Source organism: Aquarana catesbeiana, linkage group LG09 (genome assembly GCF_042186555.1).
Source record: "Aquarana catesbeiana isolate 2022-GZ linkage group LG09, ASM4218655v1, whole genome shotgun sequence".
NCBI lineage: Eukaryota > Metazoa > Chordata > Amphibia > Anura > Ranidae > Aquarana > Aquarana catesbeiana.
Genome location: NC_133332.1, coordinates 239,220,970 through 239,248,883, shown reverse-complemented (window position 1 = coordinate 239,248,883; position 27,914 = coordinate 239,220,970). Strand labels below are relative to the sequence as shown.

Below are 27,914 nucleotides of genomic sequence, written 5' to 3'. Positions count from 1 at the left end.
CTAGAATAATAGCTCCCCTTTATAAAATATGTGCTGCAGCACTTGATTATAAATACAGCTGTATTTACAGTTTTCTCTTAGTCCCCCTGCAACATCTCACAAATATCTGTACAGCCATGGCCAAAAGTTTTGAGAATGAAACAAATATTCATTTTCACAAAGTCTGCTGCCTCGGTTTTTGTGATGGCGATTTGCATATACTCCAGAATTTTATGAAGAGTGATCAGATTATTTGCAAAGTTCCTCTTTGCCATAAAAATGAACTTAATCCCATAAAAAACATTTCCATTGCATTTGTAAAGAAGGCTTCAGGTTCCCCAAGAAAGTCCAGCAAGCGCCAGGACGGTCTCCTACAGATGATTCAGCTGCGGGATCAGGTCACCACCAGTGCAGATCTTGCTCAGGAATGGCAGCAGGCAGGTGTGAGAGCATCTGCACAGTAAGGAGAAGACATTTGGAGGATGGCCTGGTGTCAAGAAGGGCAGCAAAGAAGCCACTTCTCTCGAGGAAAAACATCAGGGACAGACTGATATTCTGCAAAAGGGATTGGACTGCTGAGGGCTGGGGTAAAGTCATTTTCTCTGATGAATCCATTTTCTGATTTTTTGGGGCATCCGGAAAAAACCTTGTTGGGAAAACAAAAGATGAGCGCTACCATTAGTCCCGTGTCATGCCAACAGTAAGGCTGCTTTCACACTGGGGCAGGCGGGCTTTGACGGTAAAACGCTGCTAATTTTAGCGGCGCTAGTGGGGCGCTTTTAACCCTCGCTAGCAACCGAATAAAGGGTTAAATGCGCCCATGTATCGCTGCTGCCAATGTGCTTTGCAGGAACTTTGGCAGCGGTGCCCATTCATTTCCACCGCCCAAAAGATGCTGCTTGCAGGACTTCTTCTAATGTCCTGCAAGCGCACCGCCCAAGTGTGAAAGGACTCAGGCTTTCACACTGGGGATACAGGGGAGGCATTTTTCAAGTGCTATTTTTAGCCCAAAAGCACCTGAAAAACACTTCAGTGTGAAAAGGGTCTAAAGCATCCTGAGACCATTCATTTGTGGGGTTGCTTCTCAGCCAAGGGAGTAGGTTCATTCACAATTTTGGCTAAGAACACAGCCATGATGAACAACATCCTCAGAGAGCAACTTCTCCCAACCATCCAAGATCAGTTTGGTGAGGAACAATGTCTTTTCCAGCATGATGGAGCACCTTGCCATAGGGCAAAAGTGATAACCAAGTGGCTTGGGGAACAAAACATTGAAATTTTGGGTCCATGGCCAAGAAGTTATCCAGACCTTAAATCACATTAAGAACAGTTTCCTGTGATGGCGTGGCAACAATGCTGCACTGCTCCTGAATTCAGAGCAGATTTGCCCTTCGCATGGAGCCTGTGCTTGCTTGCACTACAGTGGAATGAAAAAATGTTGCAGGGGGCTGTGGCTATTAGCATTGTCACTGTTCATTCTGAAGCCTGTAGATTGTCAATCAGCACCTGGCCACACCTAGTCCTGCTTACTGGATGGACAGCACTGCCCTTGTTGCTGAAACCTTCCCATCGTAAGCTGCAGTGTCTGGGAGGGGGAGCATGTGAGATACAAATGAAAAAGGATTTGACTCAGTCAGGAAAGATAAAGTTCTTCATTTACTTTCCGAGACTTGTACATCACAAAGAAACTGGATTTGGAACCTGTTTAGACTGACATACAGGAGCCTTTAGTACATACATGCAGAGATTCCTGACAATGTGAGTATGTTGCAATCGGTTGTAGAAATGACAATATATTGCCTTTTAACCCAGGTCAAGCTCACCCGCTGCACCAAACCCAGACATCACTTCTGCCGGGGAATTAGGCCCTGGACTCTCTACCAAAAACATAATTATACATTTTTTGGTGGAGTGGCCTTTGAACACACTACATATTCCCCACCAAAAAAAAAGGATTAGGAAGAAAGAGGGCAAGAACACACACACAAAAAACACATTGGTAGCATGTTACCTTATAACAGAGTACAAAAGAAAAAAACGACAACTTGTTTAAAATTTATTAAAATATTCGATCAGTTAACAATCCACACCAAGATATTTTCAGCTGCTCTCCAAGAGCACAACACGTGTGTGAGTGTGTTACATGGGAAGGCCAATTGATTCAAATGGCGCAGCGATCCCACAGGATTCACAGTGATCGGGACGGAGGATTGATTGTCAGGCAGAGAGTATCGCTTTCTTGGATGGAACCAGCTGCCTTATGGATTGGTGGCTTCCAATCCATTAACTGTCTCAAGTCCTTCACATAACAAGGGCACTTACAATAAAAAACCTGTATGGCTTCTGTAACTTGGAGACGTCATGTCAGATCTGTTAAAAAAGGCAGTGTAGTGATTCTACTTCAGGATGTATAGTCACCAAGGAAGGATGTGAAGGCAGTTTTCAGACACCTGGAGATACTCTGTATCACTATGTGGTGCTACATGGCACATGATAATGCTGTGTATTTGTGCTGTGGCCTCTCAGAGAGATGACCTAACCCCCTGAGTGCGACACACAGATACCCTTGCCTTGCAGGGTCAGTGAGGTAGATGCACTGTGATTTGTTGACTTTGGTACAGATCAGGGGATAAATGACCTGGCATGCATGAATTCTCAAGGGAAACCGCTGTATGCCCCAGCGACTGGTGTACAGGACCGACAGCCAAGGTCCTGCACATACCGAGACACCAAAAAAGAAGGAAGCAACACAAAAACAGTGATTGTAGTGACGTCTTGCAGCAGCTGGGGGGATGGGGAGGTGATTCTGGGCTGGGGGCACTTTTTTGGCATACATTATCTTGTCCTGCAATGACGGAGAGCCCCTCTCTCCTCTTGGCCAGCTGCTCCTGATTTCCGCAACGATAACCGATATTCTGATCTTGATGTGGTCAACAGACCTGTCTTTTGAGCCTACACAGGTCTCAGGAGAACTGGCCTAATGTCCTTATCCAGTGGGAGAGGGGAACCAAGTAGGGGCTAGTGACCCCCGACGTTGCTTTTTCCCCCTGTCGTCCAGTCCACAATGATAAAACTCAAACTCATGATCATGAATACGAAGCCCAAGGCGGCAAAGATGGCAGCCTGTGGAAAGAACAGAAGACTGAGTTCAAGTCATGGGGCATGATTGAAGACAAGAGTAGGGGAAAAAAACATTTACTAGCAGAAAGTGGGTATTTGTGATTCTGACTTACTGAGATAGAGAATATTGTTATGTCCAGCAGTTTGAATTCAACTAGCTATGGCAAGAATCAGGGTGCTGACATTGCAAATGTATGTGTTCCCTAGCTGTAATGTTTATCCTCAGCATTTGCTGTTTAGCTTCAGAAAAAGTTTTCACAAAAAAATGAAATGGTGAACTAACACTGTACGACCCCCCCACCAACCCCCAGGCCCCTGCTGTACTTACCTTTGTGGGTGATGAACTATCAATGCTCATGCAGCCAGTGCAGCAGTCCGGGAATTTGACACATCCGCTCTTCTCCCTCTTCTTTCTGCAGTATTTACAGGATAGATCAGAGCAATTCGGATTGGTCAGCGCCATCACAGAGCATTGTTCTGATCGGTCCTGGAAGAGCTGCAGAAAGAAGAGGGAGAAGAGCGTTGTTTTCAAATCCCTGGATGACTACATCAGCTTTATGGGTACTGACAGCTCATCACCTGCAGTGGTAAGTATAGCGGGGGTGGGGAGTGGGTACCGAGTTAGTTCACAGTTTTTTCTGAAAAAGGTGAGCTAACCCTTTAAGTGGTTCAAGATCCTAAATGAGGCAAGACCACATGTTAGCAATGAAAAAAAGCTACATTAGCCCTCTGCACCTTTCTATACACCCATACAGATTTCTAGCAAACTTTTGCATACAAACAGGGATTTTTGGTTCACATACTGTATATTGCAATATGAGTAAGTATTTAGCATTTTGCAGTGTAAGGTGGGGTGTGGCTATAGAGAGATCACTTTGATACAGCTGACTATCTTGACAATGTATTTCAATATAAGTGAACCAAAAATCCGTGTTTTTATGCAAAAGTTTGCTAGAAATATGTATGGATGTACAGCAGTGTGCAAAGCATTAATTTATATTTTTAGTTCTAAAATATTTTTGCAACGACTGTCATACTGATCAAATGTGCTCACTACTGTCTGAATCTCTGAAATTGAACAAGTAGGCAAATTAGAACTTTTCAAATTTCACTTTGACTCATTTGTAAATTCTTACACTGGTTAAGAGTCACAAGGCTACATACATTATTAATGGTCCACTACTACCAGGAGAACAAGTTACTGGATCAAAAGGAACCCAGATTTGGTTCTATCTACTGTAACTTGATGTCACCTGGTAGGATGACTTGGTCCAGATGAAACGTGGACCCTATTTTTATAGTTGTATAAATTAAGTGAATGGTAGTGCAGAGGGCAGGAGGTCAAATGCAGGCAAGGCACATGGCCACACAGACCTGAATCTTTGGACGAGAAAGCAGTGGCTCCTTTTCATTAGGAACAATTCTTATATAGAATATGCTTGGAAGGATGAAAATCAGACTTGGTGCTGAAGTGGCTCCTGTAGTAAGAGAAAGTAAAAGTTACTGAGAGTAGTTTTTGATTCAGATGCACCAAATGTTGCACTCTCCAGTTTTAGTAATGCAACCTCAGGGATAGGAAGATGCAAGCATAATAATAGGCATGACAACAACAAAAACCTGGAAGCATATGCATGTACAAATCTGAAATTCGCATTAAAAATTACTTTAAATACCCAATACAACAATAATTCTAAGTAAATGCTTACTGATATTATAATATATGTTCCCTGTAGGTGTCACTTCACCCCACTAACCTTACTTTCCACTCTTGAACTAAAAATTGCCAGACCTCTACTGGGTCAAAGGGCTGCCCTTCCGAGAAAAAATAATACATACATTACCTCACCTTAAATAATTAAGAAACTACAAATGCATGCATTTTACCTTCTAAGGGGAGGAAACTACCCGCTATAGTAAGAATACAGTATCTTACCAATGACGCCAAAAATATCTTTGATGTTTGGAATAAAGATCACCAGCAAGTTGACCAGAAAAAGCAAGCACACAGCAATAAGGATGTGTCTCCACCAACGAAAGTCCTGTCCTGGGCAGACTAGCTGCTGGATGGCTCTGCGGATCTGAGAAAGGAAAAGCCATAAGTTATAGGAAGGTTGGACACACTGAGCAGGAAAAAGTGAGGAACGCGTCTCTTACCGGAAACAAGACAACGGGCACAGTGAGGGTGACGGCCACCAGTACAGCAACGCGAACACACAGCATCAGCTTATCAAGAGGGTCCACCTTCATGTATGTGTGCAACATCTCCGATTCCACATCACCTAACAGAATAGAATACAGGCAATGTTTTTTTAATAAGGCAGATAACGTGTATTTCAACTGTTTGCCTAAAGTTCAACTTTAATTTTCCTCTAGCATTCATCCTGTATTTTCACCTGTATCTTTATTTCCCGCATCTTTCTTAAAGCAGAACTAATCCCACCAATTATCTGTTTCCTTAATGAAAGCTCAAATTAGAAATTGCTAAGAAATGTTATTACATCCTTAAAGTAAACCTCAGACAAGCAGTATAAACAAAGCATATCCCCCTATAATGTATACTTGTTTCAATTAAGAGCACTAAGTTTAAATTCTGTCTGCTGCTTCATTCCTCTGCTATCTTCATGAACCACTTCTGTCAAGTTTTCCTGACACCAAGAGAAAAATGGTGACAGGGGAGCGATCTCCAGCCTCAGCTCTGTTCCTGTGTGCTCTGCGAAGGTGGGTGTGTCCCGGCCCTCCAATCAGCTCTCAGAGCTCTCCTCACTGAGCTCTGCACAGTGTAATTTCACATCCTCACCCCTTTTTTTCCTGACAGCTCAGACAAGCTTTGTAAATTATGAAGTGATGTAGAGAAAAGTGCAAATAAACTGGTATAAGTTATGTAGGAGGATGCGTTTAATCTTTGTGTATCACCTGAGGCCAGGCACTTCACTAGGTATATATAAAGCCTAGTACACATGGGCCAAATGTCAGGTGACATCAGCCAGTTAAAAAAAAAAAAAAAAAAAAAGTGTGCTTGGCAGCTGGGCCACCTTCTGTTGGACGAGCATGCTGGAGAAAGCAGTAGCCGACCGGCTCCCGATCAGAGTGTTCTGCCCGGAGTGTTCTGGCGGGGGGCTATCCCCCTGTCAGAACACAAACACCAAAGGATTAAGTGTGCTGGCTTGTTCAAAGACTATGCAGTGCACAATCTCTCCTTCCCTGAGCCCAGCTGCGGTGGTGAGAACTGTCACTGTTGTCAATGTCCTTATGTCAGCTCTCAGTCATCTCTTAAGCCCACTCGAATGGTCCATGTCATAGCTGATCAAATCTGCAGCACCATGGTAACTGCAGATCTAAATAGAGGCTAAGATAGAACCATCCTTTACTTCCAAAGGATAGGAGGGTTTAAAGTAGTTGTAAACCTCACTGATACTAAAAACATTTTTTAAATAGCTAAATTTAAGCCTTTAATGACTCCATGTTTAGATTTTTAACCCCTTTAAGACCAGGACTTTTTATGACATTTGTTGTTTTACAATTAAAAATCAGTATTTTTTGCTAGAAAATTACTTATTGTTCCTTTTTTTCCCCCCAGAGATTCTAGAGAATAAAATGGCGGTCATTGCAATATTTTATGTCACACTGTATTTGTGCAGCGGCCTTTCAAACACTATTTTTTTTTTAAATACATATTAATGAATAAAAAAACAAAAAACAAAAACAAACAAAAAAAAAAACCAGTAAAGTTAGCCCAATTTTTTTGTATAATGTGAAAGATGATGTTACGTTGAGTAAATAGACATGTCGCAATTTAAAACTGCATGTGCTCGTGGAATGGCGACAAACTACGGTACTTAATCTCCAAAGGGGACGCTTTAAACATTTTTACAGGTTACCCGTTTCGAGTTAGAGGAGATCTTGCACTAGAATTATTGCTATTGCTCTAAAGATCGCAGCGATACCTCACATGTGTGATTTGGACAACGTTTACATATGCGGACGCAACTTACGAATGTAACACTTTACATTTTTTTTTTCTTATTTATTTAACTTCTTATTTTTACACTGTCCTTTTAATTTTTTTTTTATCACTTTTATTCCTATTACAAGGAATGTAAACATCCCTTGTAATAGAAATAAGCATGACAGGTCCTCTTTATTGAGAGATCTGGGGTCAAAAAGACCCCAGATCTCTCATTTACCTTTAAAAAGCAAAAAGCGAAAAAAATCCCTTTAAGCCCGAGAGGCGGAAGTGACATCAGACGACGCTCTGGTCCTCCAAGGGCATAGAGTCAAATGGGGCTATCTTGTCCTCACTTGGTTCCTGCCTAGCCACTGATTGGACCGGATAGCTTTCGGCTTTACCAACGGCTCCAGTAAACCCATAAGACCCCGGGAAGCAGTGGGAGGGGGTACCTGTGATCCCGCAGCGAATGTGCAGCTGGGACCACTTTTATTGGAAAGCTGGCTACCTGCTGTAACTAAAGATACCGTGGTTATGGCAGCTAGCTAGCTGCTGCCATAGCCTCGGTATTTAATATCAAAGTAATTATGTATATTTACATTTAGGCAGTAAGCAAGTGGTCTATTATACATTTTGTGGCTGCTCCTCCTTTCCTCTTTGTGATGTCAGACATGTCTGCTCTGCTCTATACATGTACAGGTCTGTTAATTGCATCGGAATAAACAGCGATCATGTGACCCGCTGGTGGGCATGTATGGAATCTAACATGTCTGAAAGGAAGCTTCACAAAGAGTAGAGGAGCAGCCGCTGTCAGTCAAGGCCAGAGTGATGGGCAGGTAGGGCGTGGTTTACACCTCGGAAGATGCAGGCATGCTCTGTGATTGCACAGTGTGTCTGCATCTAAGTGTGGGATGAAAGAGGATGTAAACTGACCACGCTAGCATGGATCAAGCTGCCAAGCTAAGCGTGGCCAGTTTACTATCAGGAGGAGGGGCATAGGCAAGGCCAACCATGAAATAGGGAAGAACAGCAAGTACTAATAACAAAAGCAATATGAAAAATCACGTACAAATACATTAAAGATGCAGTGCAATGATTTTTGTTATTTTTAGGTTTATAAACACTTTAATTCCCCTTTAACATAAAGCCATTCAGAATTTAGGCTGAGGGTTATGCAGATCTCAGCGCCATCTTCTTCTCAGAAGACAAATCTGCACACAGTGCAGAGTCATATAAAAAGAAGCAGAAGTCCCATACATAAGCACTGTGAAGAGCCTGCTTAAAATCGGGCTACTTTTTGAATCACAATCTCTTCTGACAAAGCATTTTTTTAATTTCTCAATGACACAAGCTGTGTAATTCTTTTTGAGGAGGTTGTCTTAAACCGGTCGCTATGTCCACCACCCCTTGACCCAGCCAACCAAAAGGATGCTCACCATAGAAAGTCAAGTAGCCAAAAACTGCAGTCAACAGGTACATGATGAACATGGCAAAGATGGATACGTTGGCCACATTCTGCATCCGGGACTTGGTAGCTCTGGATGGGGGAAAGAAACAAACATGGATGTGTATATATATAACATTTTGTGTGAAGATTTTGCTCTATGTGTAGTGCTCATCTATGCAGACTTATACAAGCATTTCATAACAGTGATTTTCTTCAGCTATGGTGTTATTGCCAGCTATCGGTGTAAAAAACAAAACAAAAAATCAAAATCAAAAACCATTGTCCAGCAGAGGGCGCAAGGTGGCTTACAAGTAAGGACAGAGGCAAAAGCTGTCAAAAATCTTGAAATACAAACTACATGGTTAACCACAGCAACCAGTCAAATTACAGCCCCCATTTTTTCAGCATTAACGGGAATCTTTCAAAAAGCTGTATGCCTATCAGAAGTCTTTAATGGAAGCTACTGTTCCAAAACCATTACACTAATTCTATGGCAAGGACTCCCTTGTAGGTAAACGGCATAGCTGCAACTTCAACTGTAAAATTATCCCAAGTCTAACTATTTTTAAAAATGTTCCCTCTGCCCTCCACCTACCTATCCTGCACAACCTGCATAAAAAAAAAAAAAAATCTGTATATTTGCCTATTTTTATCTGCACTGGAGCATATTAAAAATAGGTAAGTATACATATTTTTGTTCATACAGGTTAGGCAGAATAAGTAGGAGAAGAGCAGAGGGAACATTTTTAAGAATAGATAGTGAGGCTTTTCTTCCACCTTCACTATGCCGCAACAGTTATGCAGTCTGTGCGTTAACTTCTTCAATCAGAGACAAGCAAAGAATTTTGATTTGTCTCGAAATCGCTTCTAAGAGAAAAACTATAATGGTTTCTGGTCAAATTTTTTTCTAGCTTGCAAATTTTTAAAATCTTTGCTTTGCATGACAAAGGATTCTCAGAGCAGTATGGGCTTGCTAGAAAGACAATACAGCATTAATCATCTTTCAGGAGGCTAGCTCTTATGAAAACTTTGGACAGAGCTATCCGATAATGCAGGAGTTGTTGCTCTCACTGTTTCATTTGTATGTTTAAATCAAGGCTGTGAGCAAGGCTTACTGCCGAAACGCGTTAGCTATTTGCTTTTACTCATGGTCATTTATCAAAAAAGGATTCAGAAGGATTTTCGAAGTTGTTGCCTTTTTCATTCGTTTGGTGTTCTATTAATTGCTGGATGAGAGGACATCTGAGCCTGAGAAACCGTGTGCCTTCCGTTATCCATTTATCCACTCTACAGTTCCACTGCTTAGAGCTGTGTGCCTGTCTCTTCTCTTTTCTATGGGGGCACTCGGAGAAGAGGAGGAGGAGTGAAGAGCGCCGACGGGGGACCCGAGAGGAGGAGGATCAGGGCTGCTCTGTGCAAAACCACTGCACAGAGTTGGTAAGTATAAGATGTTTGTTATTTAAAAATAAAAAATGTAACCTTTAATATCACTTTAATTCATTTTTAACCCCTTCCCAGCCTTTTAAGGGTTCTAAAAGCCAGGAGGCAGGCATTCGGGTCATGTGACCAATGTGATTGGCTGTCACATGATCAGAAAGCTCCTCTTCGCGTATTATGCATGGAGTCCTTGCTCTCACGGTTTTATTTGTATGTTTAAAGTAATTGTAAAGTCTCTTTTTTGTATTTTTTTTAATTGATTTTCAAAAAAGAAACAAAAAAAAGAGAACATACAGTTAAACATACGTTGGTCTTACATGGTGTCAATGTGATCCTTGCAGGGATCTCTCTATTACATCATAGATATCAAACATGAAGTTTAGATTATGATAAAAGTTGCAGCAGCACGGCTTACTGGGTCACAAGACAGTGCAATTCACAATTGTATAGGATGTGGTGACACATTATGGACTCATTGTGCACATTTGGCACCTACTTGGGGGTTATTTTATAATCAGGGTCTATTAGGAGGTTTCAAAAGCAGTGGAGGGATCCGCCAGCCATTTAGACCAGACCTTGTCGTATTTGTTGGGGCAACCTCTGTTGGCATATGTGTCCTTATATAGAGGTAAGCTGTAAAGTCTCATTTTTTTCCTATAATAACAATAACAAACATGTTCTACTTACCTGCTCTGTGTAGTGGATTTGCACAGAGCAGCCCAGATCCTCCTCTTCTCGGGTCCCTCTTCTGTGATCCTGGCCCCTCCCTCCTGTTGAGTGCCCCCACAGCAAGCAGCTTGCTATGGCGGCACCTGAGCCAAGTCACAGCTCCCTGTGTCCATTCAGACATGAAGCCCCAATCCCGGCCCCGCCCCCTCTCTCTCCTGACTGGCTAGCTGACTTTTATCGACAGCAGCGGCAGCCAATGGTGTCGCTGCTGTGTCTCAGCCAATCAGGGAGGGGGAATCTCGGACGGCTGAGACACTCGTGGATATCACTGGATCTAGATGGAGCTTAGGTAAGTATTAAGGGTGCTGAGGGGGGCTGCTGCACATAGAAGGCTTTTTTTCTTAATGCATAGAATGCATGAAGATAAAAAACCTTCTGCCTTTACAACCACTGTAAATTTTAGCTTGGGCTATTGAGCTGTGTAAATACATTTTTTTTTGCGATGGGTCAAATAGACATAAAGATAAATAAATGAAAATGAGCCTAGAGCTCCACCTGCTGGCATGGCTTAAAAAAAAATCAAATACAAACTATTAATTTGCAACATTGTGTATATACCGGACTACAAAAAAAAAAAAAAATAGAAACATTATATTTTTAAAAATTGTATGCTTTTAGTCCTGCCCATAAAGCTATGTATAAAACTATTGTACATTCCCTGTACATTTAATATAGCACTAAAATGAGCTAACCCCTTCTTTGTGCTTGTTTTGAGTTTCTTGGCAATCTCAAAATGCACACACAAAAAAAAAAAGCTTCAAAGGCAGAAGCAAACATGTATAAAAGTGCATTTGCAAAGACATTGTTCTCTTTTTCCTGGGTTGACACACTGTACATAAAATGCCAACCGTGCATAAAAAATACGATGCAACATCACACGAATGAAACACAAAGACGCGGGTTTGTACAGCTTCACAGGAAATACCCCAGGGCGATTTTTGATGCATCCAATTTCTTTCCAAATATATGCATGCCCTCTAGCAGTAGGTAAAGGTGTACGAAGACAGCTCAACCCTGTATAAATCTTGTTTCCCAGCAACCAGCAGAATGCACAATCACAGCCCTTTCATCTATTTTTAAATCTTAAAAAATAATAAAAAATACCCAGCATCCCTTTGGTAGGTATACATCAAACTCTTTATTAAATTAAGTTTAAAGAAAATAAATAGGGGTTTTGTATATATTTCTGTCTTTATATTTTTAAGAACAAGACTAATGTAAAAAACAAAAAAACAAAAACAAAAACGTAATACTATATGTGTGTGTGTTTTTTTTTTAAAGATAATTACGTATTAAATATAGCCTCTTAATAATATTTTATGCTCTTAGTTTTAGCTAGCAGGCTCTTTTTCACTTGTTTTCCCGTCTCTCGTGCATCTGTGTTGTAAAAAGTTGAAATTTATACACAGAAATTAAGGAGTTGAGTTGCTTTATTGAATGGCTCCATCTGAGAATTAAAGTTGTAAACTAAAAGTCTTCCCTGATCTTCTGCTCCCTAGACTGGTCCCTGTAGCCTCTTCTCCCCTGTACTTTGATGGTCTAAGGTCCATTGATGTCATCAAGACCATTGCAGGGATCTTGGTTCTTAGACACAGAGGGACAGACCACTGCTGGAGTGTGGGGGAGCGCTGTCTGCCAGAGGAGTGGAAGATTAGGAGAGTAAAGTGCTCTTAAAGTGGAACTCAACTGTATCTGAGCTCCACAAACTGAAAACACTATTTAAAGTGGTTGCACAAAGGTAAAAAACCTTTCAGTTTGCAGCTCACCCCCCCCTTACTTATCTAATCGTGATCCAGTGATGTGCACGAGAGCGGCTGCTCTCCCGTGTCTCTCCCTCCACATTGGCTGAGACACAGCAGTGACAGCCATTACCAATCACAGCCAGTGAGCCAATGAGGAGAGAGAGGGGCAGGCTGAGCCCCGTTGTGTGTCTTATGGGGCTCGGGAGTGAGCACGCATGAGTGCCCCCATAGCAATTGAGAAGAAAAGGAACCAAGAGCGCAGGCGGGGGACACGAGAGGAGGAGGATCGGGGCTGCTCTGTGCAAAACCATTACACGGAGCAGGTAAGTATAAGTTATTCATTATTTATAAAAAAATAATTTTACCTTTAATATTACTTTAATTCATTTTTAACCCTTTCTCGGCCCTATAAAAAGGTTCTAAACGCCAGGAGGTGGAGGTGAGCATTCGGGTCATGTGACCGCTGTGATTGGCTGTACCAGCTGGATACCATGCTGGGAGCGTACAGGGAGTGTGCTCTCAGCACGGTAAGTAGTTTTAAGAGGGCCTATATATGCAGCTGCTCGGCATTAAGGCCCACCCGTCGGTCGTCAAGGGTTTACAGGGTACCTACACTTTCATGGCAAAAAAAATAGCAAATAAAAAATATAGCATGTACAATTGCTACACAAGTCATATTGTAACTAAATAATATTTAAAATGATCTTTCCTTTTTAGTCTGCAGCACTGTAATTTTCTGTAAAATGCAATATGGCCACTTAAGCGACTTGGTAATTGGTCGCGGGCCACAATGAGCAGTGCGGGCACATGACAGGTCTGTGTCCGCTCTCCATATACAGAGCAGACACAGACCGCTCCACTCTATGGGCCCTCCGATCCGCCCAGACAAGGGGACAGATCCTCTTTTGTTTTTTGAAGTGGATCGGATTGGAGATAGGAGGGTCCAATTAGGTCCACCGGAAACACAGACTGGCGGACCCGATCGGACCGGTCGTGTGAAAGGGGCCCAAGGCTGCTTTCACACTGATGCACTGCAGTTTACCTGCACCTCAATCTTCACTTCTTCCTCGGGATTCCTACTGATAACGCTGGCTGCTGCTGTCCCCCAGGCGGGTATGGTTGGTGGCTGCTGCTGGCTGTCCTCCAGGGCTGGTACTGCTGGCTGGTTCCCAACTTGCCATACCCCAGCATCAGTGTGACAGAAGCTGGCGCAAGAGGAAACAAGCGGCTGCAGTATAGAGCAGAGCCAATGCTTCCTGTATTGCTCCTGTCACAGGCGGAGTACATTTGGTATCATTCTGCCTATGACAGGTGCTGGCGCTATGCCGAAAAGGGAAGGGGGAGAGGCGCTATATAGGAAGTATTGGCTCTGCTTCCTCTGGTGTTGGCTCAGTTGATGCTTGGGGATGGCGGGTTGGGAACCCGCAATCTGGGGTTGCCGACCCGCCATCCCAGAGCAGGAGGTGGCAGGCCACATCAGAGGGCGCCCCTGATATAAAGGGAGGCAGACCCTGCCACTTTCCTCATTAGAACCCTACAAATGCAGCAGCTGATAATTATATAGTCACTCCCATTCACATTGCTCATGGACACAGACAAACAAACCGCTATTTCTTCAGAATAACAAAAAGGCAGAAATCTGCAACAGAGTTTGGTAAGATTCTTGCAATGTACAGTACATAGATCACCCAGCGTGCAATTTTTTTTTCTCAACAAAAGTGGAGTTACCCTTTAAGTACACTAAAAAAGTGAAGTCAAGGACTGGCTGTGCTGCCAGACAGAAATCCCTGGATTAGAAAACTGGCTGAACAGAAATACCAATATGCCGGCAATAAGACAGTTCACAGTTATGCATTTCAACAGTGAATACAGCTGAATTCTGACCAGGGAATCCCACACACTCTCGCGCTTTGCATTGCTTAGGCTCCATTCACACTTGTGCGGATTGTCATGCAACTTGGGACACTATAGTTACATGACAAGTCGCACACCATGTTTTTTAAAGGACATCCGCTCAAATATATGCAACTTAAAAGTTGCAACAATGTGACTGCACTACTTTGGTCTGACTTTCATGTGACTCGCCACAGACTGCAATTTAAGCCTTCAAAAAGCGCAATGGGATGTTCTACATGTGACAGTTGTGCAACAGTTTTCCATTATCGTTGGTCAAAGCCAAAGTTGCATCCAAGTCACACTCATCCAAAATTGCATCAAAGTTGCAGCAAAGATGTCACAGGACTTTGGAGTGTGAATGGAGCCTTACTCAGATAACCTCACAGAGTGCTGTTGTGGTGTGTGTACAGAAGTTGCGCCATTGGTGTGGTGTATCACGTTAAACATGTGGATCTATAATGGTCTAACACAAGCAACACATTGTCACTTTACCCCAGCTACCTACCTGCGGAGCTCGGTGTATATGGGCAGAACTTCAGGGTGGCAAACAAAAGCAAAAGCAACGATGGGGATGGCATATGCAGTCTGAAATAAGATATAGAAAAATGGGCTTACATTGGGAAACTAGTGTCTATAGAGATATTGGGTTTATGTTAATAATCATATCAATATGATGTTAAAAAAAACAAAACAAAAAAGTTTTTCTGTGCAAAGTGTATACTTCGATATGAGCAAGAGGGCCATCATCATCATCATCTCTTTACATATACAGCCTCTGCCTCTTGTTTTGTAGCACCATACAATGGTTGTTCCCCACGGGTCCTCTTATCTTACTGCATGTTTAAATGACTGAAAACAACAGACTCTCTAAAGTCTCTAATGACTCTCTAAACATCCCACAATGTTATAGGAAACTAGACACCAAAAAATATATAGCAAAACAATATCAAGTGTCCATCCACCAGCTGACAGCTGAATGTAAATAAAAGAATTGCCGGCAATTGAGGAGAAAAAAAGAAAAAAAGAAAAAAAAAAAAAATGCGTGCCCTCAACCCCCCCCCCCCCCCCAATCCACACCAGAACCTTAGGTCTGGTATGGATTCTGAGGGGAACCCCCACACCAAAATAAAAAATGGAGTGCCCCCCCCCCCAAATCCATACCAAACTTAGACTCGGTTTGGGGCGACTTCAGGAGACTTGCATTGACTTCTATACAGAAGTAATTTTGCAAGTCACCGCTGAAGTCGTGTGCAGGTCGCCTCTGAGTCGAGCTGCAAGTCGTGCTGCCCCTGTGTGAACCGGCTCTTATCCGAGCATGCAGCCTGGCAGGCCAGGGAAGGGGGGGACAAGCGATCGCCCCCCCCTCCCAACCTCCTGAACCATACCAAGCCCCATGCCCTCAGCATGGCCCCCACACCATTCTTTTTTTACATTTTGGTGTGGGGTTGCCCTCAAAACCCAATCCAGACCCAAGGGTATGGATTAGGGGGGCACACGCTGTTTTTTTCTCAAGTGTGACTTGCCGGAATTTCTTTTGTTTACATTCAGCATTCCCAGCTGATGTGTCATCTGTTGTTAAGGACGCAGTGGCCGGCTTTCTGGCCCACTCCTTAACAACCAGCTATTCACTGGTTGTCAAAGACGCCGGTAGCTGCCTACATCCTTACCAAAACACTAGGGCTCCTAAACACTGCAAAAAACATTGCTAAACGTCACCAGAAAACGCTTACTATTAGCATTTTTTGGCGTTTTTTAAGCTGCTAGTGTGCATGGAACCTCAGCAAGAAAAAAAAAAAAGTTAGTTCTGCATTAATTATTTTTGTGAAGTGTGATTTTTATTGATTGGTCCATTAACTCCAATCATTTGTTTAGGATAGGAGTGGGAAGAATTAAACTTTATGTCTCTGTCTGTGAGCCCATTGGGTAGATTGTTTCCTGGACAAAGGAAAGGATAGCTAAAGGAAAGGATAGCTAAAAAAAACTATTTCAAAAGTTTCCACACTCTACTAAAAATGGTTTTGTGTCAACCTGTGTCCCCTTCATAGATATTACCAAGTACTTCCTGTCCTAACAGGAAATAAGGGTAAACCTTCCCTACATCAACACAGCCAGCAACAAAATCATCAGAGACTCTTGTCCTTTCCTTCACTATCAAAAGCAAAACTAACTGTTTCAGCTGCAGTTGATACCAAATTACAGTAAACCAGCTGAAGGTAGTGAAAATTCATCGACCTTTCTAAACTGGGATCTTGTTTTCCTCTGGCCTATAGTACTTGGTGTTCAGTCATTGATGAAACTAGCAGGGGGCGGTAAAATTAAACAGACATACCTGAGTGTTGAGAGTAAACATCTTAGCTGTGCACACCTCCCCTGTGACAGTAGTAGAATTGTAGCCATTGGTGTAAAGGTTATGCTCTGTGGTTGTTGAGTTGCTCAGGGGACAAGGTATTAGAGACTTCTTGTATATGACCTGAACAGGATGATCAGAGGACACAAAGGGGAGATATTAATAGGCATGAAGACAAAGGGCTGTGATCCACATTTCATAATCCAGAGGCATAAGAGTCAAGTGTTGGATTTTTTTGGAGTTGGTTTTGGCCAACTACACCTTAGTCTACAACGGTGGTCTCCAAACTGCGGCCTTTTGCTTGACCTTATCCAGCCCTTGCGGCACTGTTCCTCCCACTGATACGAGCCACTATTCCTGCCACTGACACCAATGAAAGGGCATAATTTCATCCACCGATATAAATGATGAGGTACTATTCCTCCCATTGACAACAATGGGGCACTATTCCTTCTACTGACACCACAGATGGGGCACTATTCCTTCATCTTACGTCTGTCTGGAGATTAGTTCCTATTGATTAGGAGAAATTCTCATAATTGAATATCATCAATAAAACACACTAATAAAAGGAGGAAAACCTTTTTTCAAGGCATTTCTATAGCTGTCAGTAAAAGACCATGGCTCCTTAGAATTGCCCCAAGACTCCTGGATGGGACAGAAAGAACTGATGTGGAAGTTTAGGAAATTATAAAATACGATTTAGAGAAATACCAGAACTGCAAAGTCTGTTTGTTATAAAATGTCAAATATTTAAGCTTACCGCACACAAGAAGAAGACCATACAGCTTAGAGAGAAGCCACTTGTATAGCCCAGATAACCTGAAAGAGATAGAGAGATTATCCACATGAGGATTCAGTCACACACTTTAAGCAGAACTCCGGGAACAAAATGTTTCATTTAAATATGTTCCTCAATATCCACCAATGATAGGAGTCCACTGTGTACATCAAATGTCTTTGCATACCAAGGTATTAAAGGAGAAATTCAGCCAAAGCACATTTGGCAATACTTCTCCTATGAATCACAGGAGTGCGGTTTGTTCTGCACTCCTGTGAACTGTTTTCAGCTGACAGCAGGCTGAAGCCCACTGTTGGCTGATGTCATAGAGCCAGTCCAGGCTGGGGAAAGATCGCGACCATATGGTCAGGATCCACCCAGGAGCCTGGGTCAGCCACTCCCAGCCCCTCCACAGCTCAGTGCTCCAGTGAGCAGAGCAGACAGCGGTGACTGATAGTCACCAGCTCTCTGCTCACAGAGCTCAGAGAACTGAGTAATCAGTGGTGTTAGATCACTTGGTTCTCAGTCTTAGAGCCACTGGGGGTCAGAGGCAGCACTGGACCAATACTTCATCCTCCTAGGCAAGTATGATTAAAAAAAAACATTCTACTCTTTAAACTTGGAAATGTGTCAGAGACATCATCACTATGCTGTACATAACTTGTGCACAGAGCAGAGCTGTGGGAGGGGCCCAGCAGGCCCCACCCAGTACAGTCTGCCTGCAGAAAACTACAGTAGGGGGCGGAGACCAGACCAGTCATCTTGCACAAGGAAAGAGTGCAGCAGTAATTGGTCTTTATTACAGGAAGCTCCTGCACAGAGACAGGAGTTGTTTCATGTGGAATTACTGCATAGATCTAAAGTAATACACACACAAAGGGCATCAAGATTTAAGTAAGATTCTTCACCCCCCCCTCCTTTTTATGCCTTGAAGACCTATACACTGTGATGGTATATACCAGCAATTTATCATTTTCCGATCTTTGTTGCCCACTTTGTGATCTGTGTGGTTTCTACAGATTACACATTCCTATACATATCATGGTAACGTATGGTACTTGAACTGTGGTATTACTATTGTCATCTGTTGATATTTTGTACTTTGAAAAGACTGTACACCAGGTATAACACCCCGCACAGACTGCACACCAGATAGAACCCAGACTGCACACCAGATAGAACCCAGACTGCGCATCAGATAGAACCCAGACTGCGCATCAGATAGAACCCAGACTGCGCATCAGATAGAACCCAGACTGCGCATCAGATAGAACCCAGACTGCGCATCAGATAGAACCCAGACTGTGCACCAGACAGAACCCAGACTGTGCACCAGACAGAACCCAGACTGTACACCAGATAAAACACCCAACACAGACTGTACACCAGGTATAACACCCAGCACAGACTGTACACCGGGTATAACACCCAACACAGACTGTACACCAGGTATAACACCCAACACAGACTGTACACCAGGTATAAAACCCAACACAGACTGTGCACCAGGTATAACACCCAACACAGACTGTGCACCAGGTATAACACCCAACACAGACTGTGCACCAGGTATAACACCCAACACAGACTGTACACCAGGTATAAAACCCAACACAGACTGTACACCAGGTATAAAACCCAACACAGACTATGCACCAGGTATAACACCCAACACAGACTGTACACCAGGTATAACACCCAACACAGACTGTACACCAGGTATAACACCCAACACAGACTGTACACCAGGTATAACACCCAACACAGACTGTACACCAGGTATAACACCCAACACAGACTGTACACCAGGTATAACACCCAACACAGACTGTACACCAGGTATAACACCCAACACAGACTGTGCACCAGGTATAACACCCAACACAGAGTGTGCACCAGGTATAAAACCAAACACAGACTGCGCACATGATATATAAAAACCCAGCACAGACTGTACACCAGATAGAACACCCAGCACAGATTGTACACCAGATATACCACCCAGCATAGTCTGTACACCAGATATAGAATAGCACATACGGGTTTTATATAAAGAACTGATCTCAATACAACTACACATGGCATTCTTTATGAAAGTGCCTGGAAGGGGAATAGTCTACTGGTACCAATCAGATTCTTTCTTTCACTTAATTTGGTTGTGCTGGACAGTAGAGATCCTTATTTCAGTTTGATCAATCTGGCCCATTGCGGATTAGCCATGAAAACTCTATACGTGTTTGGAGAAGGTCCTTAGTTTCGGGTCTTACCAAGATGTTTCATGAGAGCGAGGGGGAGAATGATGAGGATTGTGACAATGATGATGAGCAGGTTACCTTGGAAATACCAAGCCCTGTGGAGAAGAAGGGATTCAGACAGTGGTAATGTATAATGGTGAGCCCAGGTAAACATGCGCACACACACACACACACAGAGATAAGCGTACAACCCTTTATAATCTTACTCAGTTTTCGTGGTCAACCCCATGAAAGTCTGGATGACGAGTGGCAGCTCGTATTTAATAATGTATAAATAACTGGACATAGCTGAAATAAAAAGGAAGGGTTGGGTTACATGATTCATTAGTCATCACACAAGGTACACTTATTTTCTGATTTACAAAGATGCTGCATGTGTGAAACTTAATTTGTTCTGTGCAATTTAAAGTACCAAACAATATCACTGTTTTCTAATCTTCAGCATTGCAAGTTTCACATGCTTTTATACAACCTATTTGTAGTGCATTTGGAGTTATTGCAAAATGTATTTAAGCTGTAACATGACTCTGACATTTTGTTTTTGTTTAATATTTTGAATTTTTGGAAGGTTTACCCCCTTCATGACCAGGATATTTTTTGCGATACGGCACGGTGTTATTTAAACTGACAATTGTGTGGTCATGCAACGCTGTACCCAAACAACATTTATGTCCTTCTTTCCCCACAAACAGAGCCATTTTTGGTAGTACTTGATCACCTCTGCGTTTATTTTTTGCGCGTTAAACAAAAAACTATTTAGAAAAAAATATTAGTATATATATATATATATATATATGCTAATATTTTTTTCTAAATAGTTTTTTGTTTAACGCGCAAAAAATAAACGCAGAGGTGATCAAGTACTACCAAAAATGTATATATTCACATATGTACATATACACTATAAAACATAACATTTTAACATTTTTTAAGAAAAAAATAAAAATCAAACTTCTTCATAAATTTAGGCCAGTATGTACTCTGCTACATATTTTTGGTAAAACAAAAGCCCAATAAAGCATATATTGATTGGTTTGCACAAAAGTTATAGCATCTACAAACCATGGGATAGATTTACTTTTATTAGTAATGGCGGTGATCAGCGACCAATAGCAGGACTTCGATATTGCGGCAGACAAATTAGACACTTTTGACACTTTTTGGAAGCCAGTGACACTAATAAAGTGATCAGTGCTAAAAAAAATGCACTGTCATTGTACTAATGACACTGGCTGGGAAGGGGTTAACATCAGGGGTGATCAAAGGGTTTACTGTGTGTTTTAGTGTAGTGTGGGAGGTGCTTTTATTAGGGTAAGGCATGGATTGCTGTTTCTGCTTTGCAGGAACATAGGATCCATGCCTTTTGTACTGACATAATGGAAATTTGCCTTGTTTACATAGGCAGACTGCCGTTCTGCCCATGTACAGAATGATCAGCAGGTGCCGGTGGTCATCGAGTCCGTGGGACCCGCTGATTGACTCACAATGTGTAGAATCGCTGTCTGCGATGCATACTTGTGCCCGCTATTCGGAAGTGCAGGATCCCGTATATATACACGTGATCCTGAGCAGCACAGCCGCCCTGTAGCAGTAAAACTGTTCTAGGGCGGTCGGCAATTAGGTATTAAATAATGAGCAAATATGGCTGCCCCACATTTACTGTGGTTGGGCCTGGTGATTTGCTATTTAGGAAAATTGCCAACTGCTATCACATTCATATAAACAGGGCCAAGGATAAATCCAAGCTTATTTACCGAACAGCCCGCAGACAACCAAATCAACCTGTCTATCTAACAGTATGCGTTAAAAGCAGGAGTTTAGTCTGCACGCATTTGCAAATGCATGCGTAAGCCACAGAGCCCGTTTTGCATCACTGTATATTGGTCAGGCAACGCACTGACACCTTTGCAGCCATTGAGCTATATGCTGTATATGCACCACCTATCCATCAGAATGCATGTGCTTCCATTGTGGAGACACTTTTAGGTTAGTTTTAGGTACCACAGATACCAGGGTGCCGTGGCGAGGCTCTGTGGCTTACGCGTGCATTTGCAAATGCATGCAGACTAAACCCCTGCTTTTAATGCATACTGTTAGACAGGTAGATTTGGTTGACTGCGGGCTGGTCGGTAGCTTGCTATCACATTCAGCAGGGAGATTTGTAGCCCTTTGTAAACTTTGAAGGCTAAAGCAGCTGAAGGGGGGAGGAACAGGTCTGTTTTTAGCATATTGGCACTCATTGGATAGAGACTAGAGCAGCAGGGTATGGAGGAGCAGGGGATCTTAAAGGGAGTCATACTCTATACTTCAGCATCAAATCATCTCCTCTTTCTCTTGTTTTGTGTGTCATATAATTATAAAGTAGTTTCTATAAAATAAATAGCATGCTGCTCTCAGTAACACTATCTAGGAGTATTTTTATTTATATAACCATAACACAAAGGGGAAGAGCTTGTATAACAGCATGTCCGTGTTCAAGCGTGTCAAGGGCTACATGGTGTCTGAAGACAAAAAGGAAAAAGTATGGGTTTACATTAAACCTCCTGCTTGTTCAAAGGCTGACTGGTTCCTGAACTCCTCATGCAGTGGTGTCCACCACTGCCTTATACCTCATTATAATCAAAGATCTGACGATTCTTCACATTTCCTTTTGCAGTGGTTAAACAGAATATAGAAGGAAAATAGTTTTCTTACCGCCCACATTATGGATGGTTATAATTAACGCTGCCATAACCTTCCCCACGGGTCCAAATGCTCTCATTCCAAGCTGTTCGTAGGCACGTATACCTGAGGAGGAGGAAAGATTGGGAGAGGAAATTGGTGGGAAATGGTCACTGGGTGTGTAAACGGAGAAAAGAAGGTGGTGTGAGTATAAATGTAGAGGTTGCAGGAAGCTCAAGGAGAGCAGATAAAAGAAAGGATGTTCAAGTGCGATTAGATATGTGACATTTCTAAGAGAACTCCACTAAACCCTGCACATACAGGTACAAAAAAAAAAAAAAAAAAAAGTTTGGACCAAACAAAGGTAAAAGTGATCCAACGGTCTGAACTACAGGTATTCTGATGATCTCAGTGTTGGTCAAACCTTGCTGCAGAGGTTCCTCTAAGTGTCACACTGGCACAGGCATGACTGAGGGACCTGCAGAATGCAGAGGCACCGATTATCTCAAAAACATTAAACACTTGACCAATCCCCCCTTCCAAAATGACCAGAGGACACATTTTATTTGGAGTCTAATGGTAATAGCGGCCTTTTAGTACAAACATCAATACAATATTCACAAGAAAACAATTTTAATGCATATAATTCAGTCAATGCATAACAAATATACCAACCTCAGCTTATGCCCGGTCTAAAGGTCTTTGAAGGCCTATATACTCATGATTAACCGGTTGTATCCGCCACCCAATCAAAGGCCCCCAGCCGCAACTACACCGGCTCGGGGACAGTTAACCACTTATGTACTACCAGATACAACTTAATTAATACCCCGATGTTACCACCGTATTGCTAGGAAGGGACACCCATACCTCAGATGGGTCCAACCCACAATTTCCCCCAATTATTTAACCGGCACTGCCTTCAAAGACTCAATAGACCTCCTGCCTGCTGCTATGACATGAAAATAAAAAGGACCAAGAAATTGAATGGCAAGCTAAAAAAATAAAGCCCGAAAAACCACTACAAGTACCCCAGCACTTTGAGAAAGTAGGAGGCTCCCCCAAACCAAAACAAATGAGGGAGGGAGGTTGGGGGAAAACTGTCTGGTGTTGTGATGAGCTTCGACTGAGCTGTGACACGATCCCCCCTCCTCTCTACACACTGCCTTGAACTCTTCAATCTGCTAAGCAGACTCCAGCATATTAAAATCACCCACCAATACTCCGCCTCTTCTGCAGGCCCCAATTATGCTGGCTCTCCTCCTAGTTTTACTCAGCTCCAGCCCATATACTCACTTTGCCATTCTGAAGTATTGCTTTATGTTGTGTGTTAACGTGCATTGCGTTAAAGTGAAAACTAAACTCAGACATTTGTGGGAAAAAAAAAAAAAAAACATTCCCAAACCTAAATCCCCAAAAGCAAGTTCCAGTTTGAATTACTCTTATGCCCCGTACACGAGTGGATTTTCCGTCGGAAAAATCTTGGATGGTTTTTCCGACGGAATTCCGCTCAAGCTTGCCTTGCATACACACGGTCACACAAAAGTTCTCTGAACTTTCGACTGTCAAGAACACGGTGACGTACAACACAACAACGAGCCAAGAAAATGAAGTTCAGTGCTTCCGAGCAGATATCGAATTGTTCCCGAGCGTGCGTAGGAATTTTGTGCGTCGGAATTTGTACAGACGATCACATTTTTGGATAGGAACTTTTTCCAACTGAAAAATTGAGAACCTGCTCTCAATCTTTTGCTGTCTGGAATTCCACCAGCAAAGTCCGATGGAGCATACACAGGGTTGCATTTTCCAACCAAAAGCTCTCATCTGTCTTTTGCTGGCCGAATTTCCGATCGTGTGCACGCAGCATAAGACTCAGATTTGGACTGCAGTGCACAGCTCTCTTCTGCCCATCAAAGCCAGTGCCATCTTAGATTTTGGTGCTGACTTCTTATGGGAGGGGGGGGGGGGATAGGGGGGGGGGGGGGCAAAATAGGCATGTCAAAAACATGTGCTTATGCCAGAGTGGATGCTTGGGTACCTAATGTCTTCCCTGGAAGGTGATTGAATCCTCACACTGTTAAGATGCTAGGAATGCAGGAAATTGTGTGCATACACTAGTCAACATCAGTAGGAGAAAAAAAAGAGGGTATGAAACAGAATGGGGACTGATCTGAGTGACCCCAATATGATCCATGGACAGTATTTATGGTCACTTTCAGATTAGGGAATGTTTAACTAGTGAGTTTAACTCCGCTTTATGGCAGTCCATCCAAATAAATGGACAAAAACAGACATGCACCATTTTGTTCAATGCAGCGCACCACAATGCACAATGTATTACTGTGTGTGTTGTGGTATGCTGCATCACATGGGCATTGAATGTCTTCTGGGTTTGTGTGTTTGGGTTCCACACTGTAGAGGTGTGAATGGGCCCAATGAGATTCAAAAAAACACATCCAACATAGAAGGTAAATGCAGAACTCTGAATTAAAGTGGACCCAGCCTAATTATATACTGAATTTCTGCTTCTAATGCTGCCTGTGTCACTTTTAGGGAGGTTTACCTTCATTTCCTGTCCTAGTGACCACACTGAGGTTTAATTTATGGTGACCAATAATAAAAGTGATATTTTGGTCAGATAGGGTAGCAGGTTTGCTCAATTGTTAGCAACCTTGGCTGGTATCGGGGGTTCTGCTTAAACCTACTAAGGGCACAAATTGTATGAATTGTCCCTCTGTCTTTGTGACTTTCTCTTAATGACTTCATTATCCTGACAAATCCCACAAAATACAACAGAAATCTGCTCTTGTGCGTGTGTGTGTGTATATATAAATGTGGTGGGACTATAGAATGTGAGCTTCTTAAGGAAAGAGACTGTTGTAAATGCCTTTGAAAATGGCTTTTTTTTTTTAACTCTGTATAAATTAATAAAATATATAAATAATTGGTGACTTCCAAAAGCACTGTGTACAGGAGAGGCAGTACAAGGTATAAAGGAGAAATAATAATAATAAGAAATAATAATACAAAAAAAAAGAGAAAACTACTTACCAACAACACCTGAACACTTGAGGAGGAGGTGGATGGAATAAGCAGACAAGGCAGCAATGCATACTAAAAGGATCCTATACAAAAGACCAAAGACACATTTTAATGTTCAGCAAGCATTTGCAATCTGCAGCCCTTTATCTCCTGAAGAACTAAAAGTCCTAGCACACTCTGCTAACCGGTGAATAATGAAGCATGATAGGGTTTGTAGTCCTGCTGGCTAAAGCATATCTGGCCAATGAGGTCTACACCTCTTATCAGAAACCTGTCCTGAAATATGGGGCTGCCAGTGCTGACCTCCTCCTAAAAAAATACTATTTTTGTTTTTCAAAATTTTCAGGCTTTTTTCCTTTTTTGTTTTAGCAAAAAATAAAAAAAATCCACCAAAAGAAAGCTCTATTTGTGTGATAAAATGATAAAAATTCAATTTGGGAACAGTGTAGCATGACCGTGCAATGGTCATTCAAATAGCGACAGCGCTGAAAGCTGAAAATTGGCCTGGGCGGGAAGGGGGTGAAAGTGCCCAGTAGGCAAGTGGTTAAAATACATTCAATGCTGGGAGGTGCCGAAACTGCATTCCCAGTGTTCCCGCTGGAAAAAAAGCCTTGGAGATATCTATACTGAGTGGGGACAAGATGGCGTTTTTAAATGATTTGTTTAACTACTTCAATACCGGACACTTTCCCCCCTTCCTGCCCAAGCCAATTTTCAGTGCTGTCGCACTTTGAATGACAATTGCGCGGTCATGCAACACTGTACCCAAACCATATTTTTATTATTTTGTTCCCATAGAGCTTTCTTTTGGTGGTATTTGATCACCACTGGGGTTTTTATTTTTTGCTAAACAAATAAAAAAAGACTGAACATTTTGAAAAAAAAAAAAAAAAAAAAAAAAAGGTTTTTCTTTGTGTCTGTTATAACATTTTGTAAATAAGGGTACTTATGGGTGGCACTGATGGGCAACGATAAGCAGCCCTGATGGACACTGATAAGGAGGCACTGTCAGGCATTACTGATGGGCACTGATTGGCATCATATATGGGTGCTGATTGGCATCATATATGGGCGCTGATCAGCATCCCTGGTCATCACAGGTGGCATACCTGGTGGTCCTCGGGGGGGGGGGGGGGGGCTGGGGGGAGGGGAGTGGTGCTGATAATCAATCAGTGCAGACCCCCCTCTCAGGCAAGCTGCCGATCGGCTTTCCTCTACTCACGTTTTTCAGATGCGAGTGAGGAAAAGCCGATACATGGCTCTTCCTGTTTACACCGTGATCAGCTGTGATTGGACATGGCTGATCACGTGGTACAGAGTCTTCGTCAGAGACTCTTTACCGAGATCGGTGTTGACATGCTGCACCACCCATCGCCGTGAGATGGCTGTTAACCTGAAAGACGTCATATGACATCCAGTCTGTATAACGGAACCACCGCCCGGCCATCATTTTGCTATAGGCCAGGCGGGAAGTAGTTAATGTCTGTTTGTATGTCTTTTTTAAGGAAAGATTAATAAAGGAATTCAGGAATTGTCCAGTCTAATTATCAGCGTAATCCCAGAGAAAGTGTAATTTGAATCAATATTTGTAGAAGTATAGAAGAAAGTTTAGCCAAGATCCATTTTATTCACCTTTTGAGGTATCCTACCAGCCCCTCAACATCGTATACTGTGTGTCCAGAGGTGTCCCTGGACTCTAGAAATGCTCCTACAACAGATCGTTGCCCTCCTAAAGAGCTCTGCTGTTCAAAGCCTGAATTTCTGCTTAGCATTATGTCTCCAATCACCAACCAATGGTGCCCTGTAGCCTCATAGCAGCCAGCTGATGGAACCACAGCGATAAGCATCTTCATTTGGGTCTTCAGATGACATAGCTCTTCAAGGGAGCAAAGACAGGCGGGTATATGGAAAGCAGGAACAGGTAAGTGTTAATAATCTATTACAGACCCTTTTTTTTTTTTAGGTGACAAAGTCACTTTATGGTGGCCATAAAAACGCAACGTAGAAGACTCTAACTGTTCAGAAAGGAAGGGCCAGATCTGATATGTGCAAGCTTCTTCTTTTCTCCTTGCTGCTATGTGAAATATGGCAATGTAGCGTGCCAGACCATGGGTGTTCATCTCCACTTAGACTGATCCGCATTGATCTGGCTCAACGAACTGAAGTCTCTGGTAAAAACGAAGCTGGTTATTGAGGATTAAGGTGAAATAGTGGCTTTAAAGGAAGCACTACTTATAGTCCATGTAGAAGGACTTTATGAATACCACATTGTACATTCAGGCGTAGCTCTACTTAAACACATGCATTGGCACACAAAAGGTAGCAGAAGCTGCAGTCATCTGCTTCACATGTCATGCAAACAGAACGAGCTGTGTCCAAACAAAGCAGATCAAGCGTGTCCTTGGAACGTCATTGGAAAAATGAAGACTTGTGCTTTTAAACACGCATCAAATGTAGAAAATGGCGTCTCCAGCAGTTGGAGTATACAGAGAAGTTTTTACTGCACCAATGACTTGAATAATGCACATGCTC

General features: G+C 42.5%; 1 protein-coding gene across 1 annotated transcript in view; it reads right to left on the bottom strand.

Moving 5' to 3' along the window:
• Positions 1-2,022: 2,022 nt before the first annotated feature.
• The window catches only part of SLC38A5 (solute carrier family 38 member 5), a 147,111-nt gene continuing 121,219 nt past the window's right edge, over positions 2,023-27,914 (bottom strand). The window contains exons 6-17 of the mRNA XM_073600004.1: positions 25,392-25,465; positions 22,374-22,466; positions 19,886-19,967; positions 19,692-19,774; positions 17,407-17,465; positions 16,626-16,766; positions 14,802-14,881; positions 8,482-8,582; positions 5,254-5,378; positions 5,033-5,177; positions 4,474-4,577; positions 2,023-3,102 (exon numbers count right to left, since the gene is read on the bottom strand). Of these exons, the coding sequence (XP_073456105.1) occupies positions 2,998-3,102; positions 4,474-4,577; positions 5,033-5,177; positions 5,254-5,378; positions 8,482-8,582; positions 14,802-14,881; positions 16,626-16,766; positions 17,407-17,465; positions 19,692-19,774; positions 19,886-19,967; positions 22,374-22,466; positions 25,392-25,465 (1,192 nt within the window). The 3' untranslated portion in view covers positions 2,023-2,997. The remainder of the gene's footprint in view (positions 3,103-4,473; positions 4,578-5,032; positions 5,178-5,253; positions 5,379-8,481; positions 8,583-14,801; positions 14,882-16,625; positions 16,767-17,406; positions 17,466-19,691; positions 19,775-19,885; positions 19,968-22,373; positions 22,467-25,391; positions 25,466-27,914) is intronic.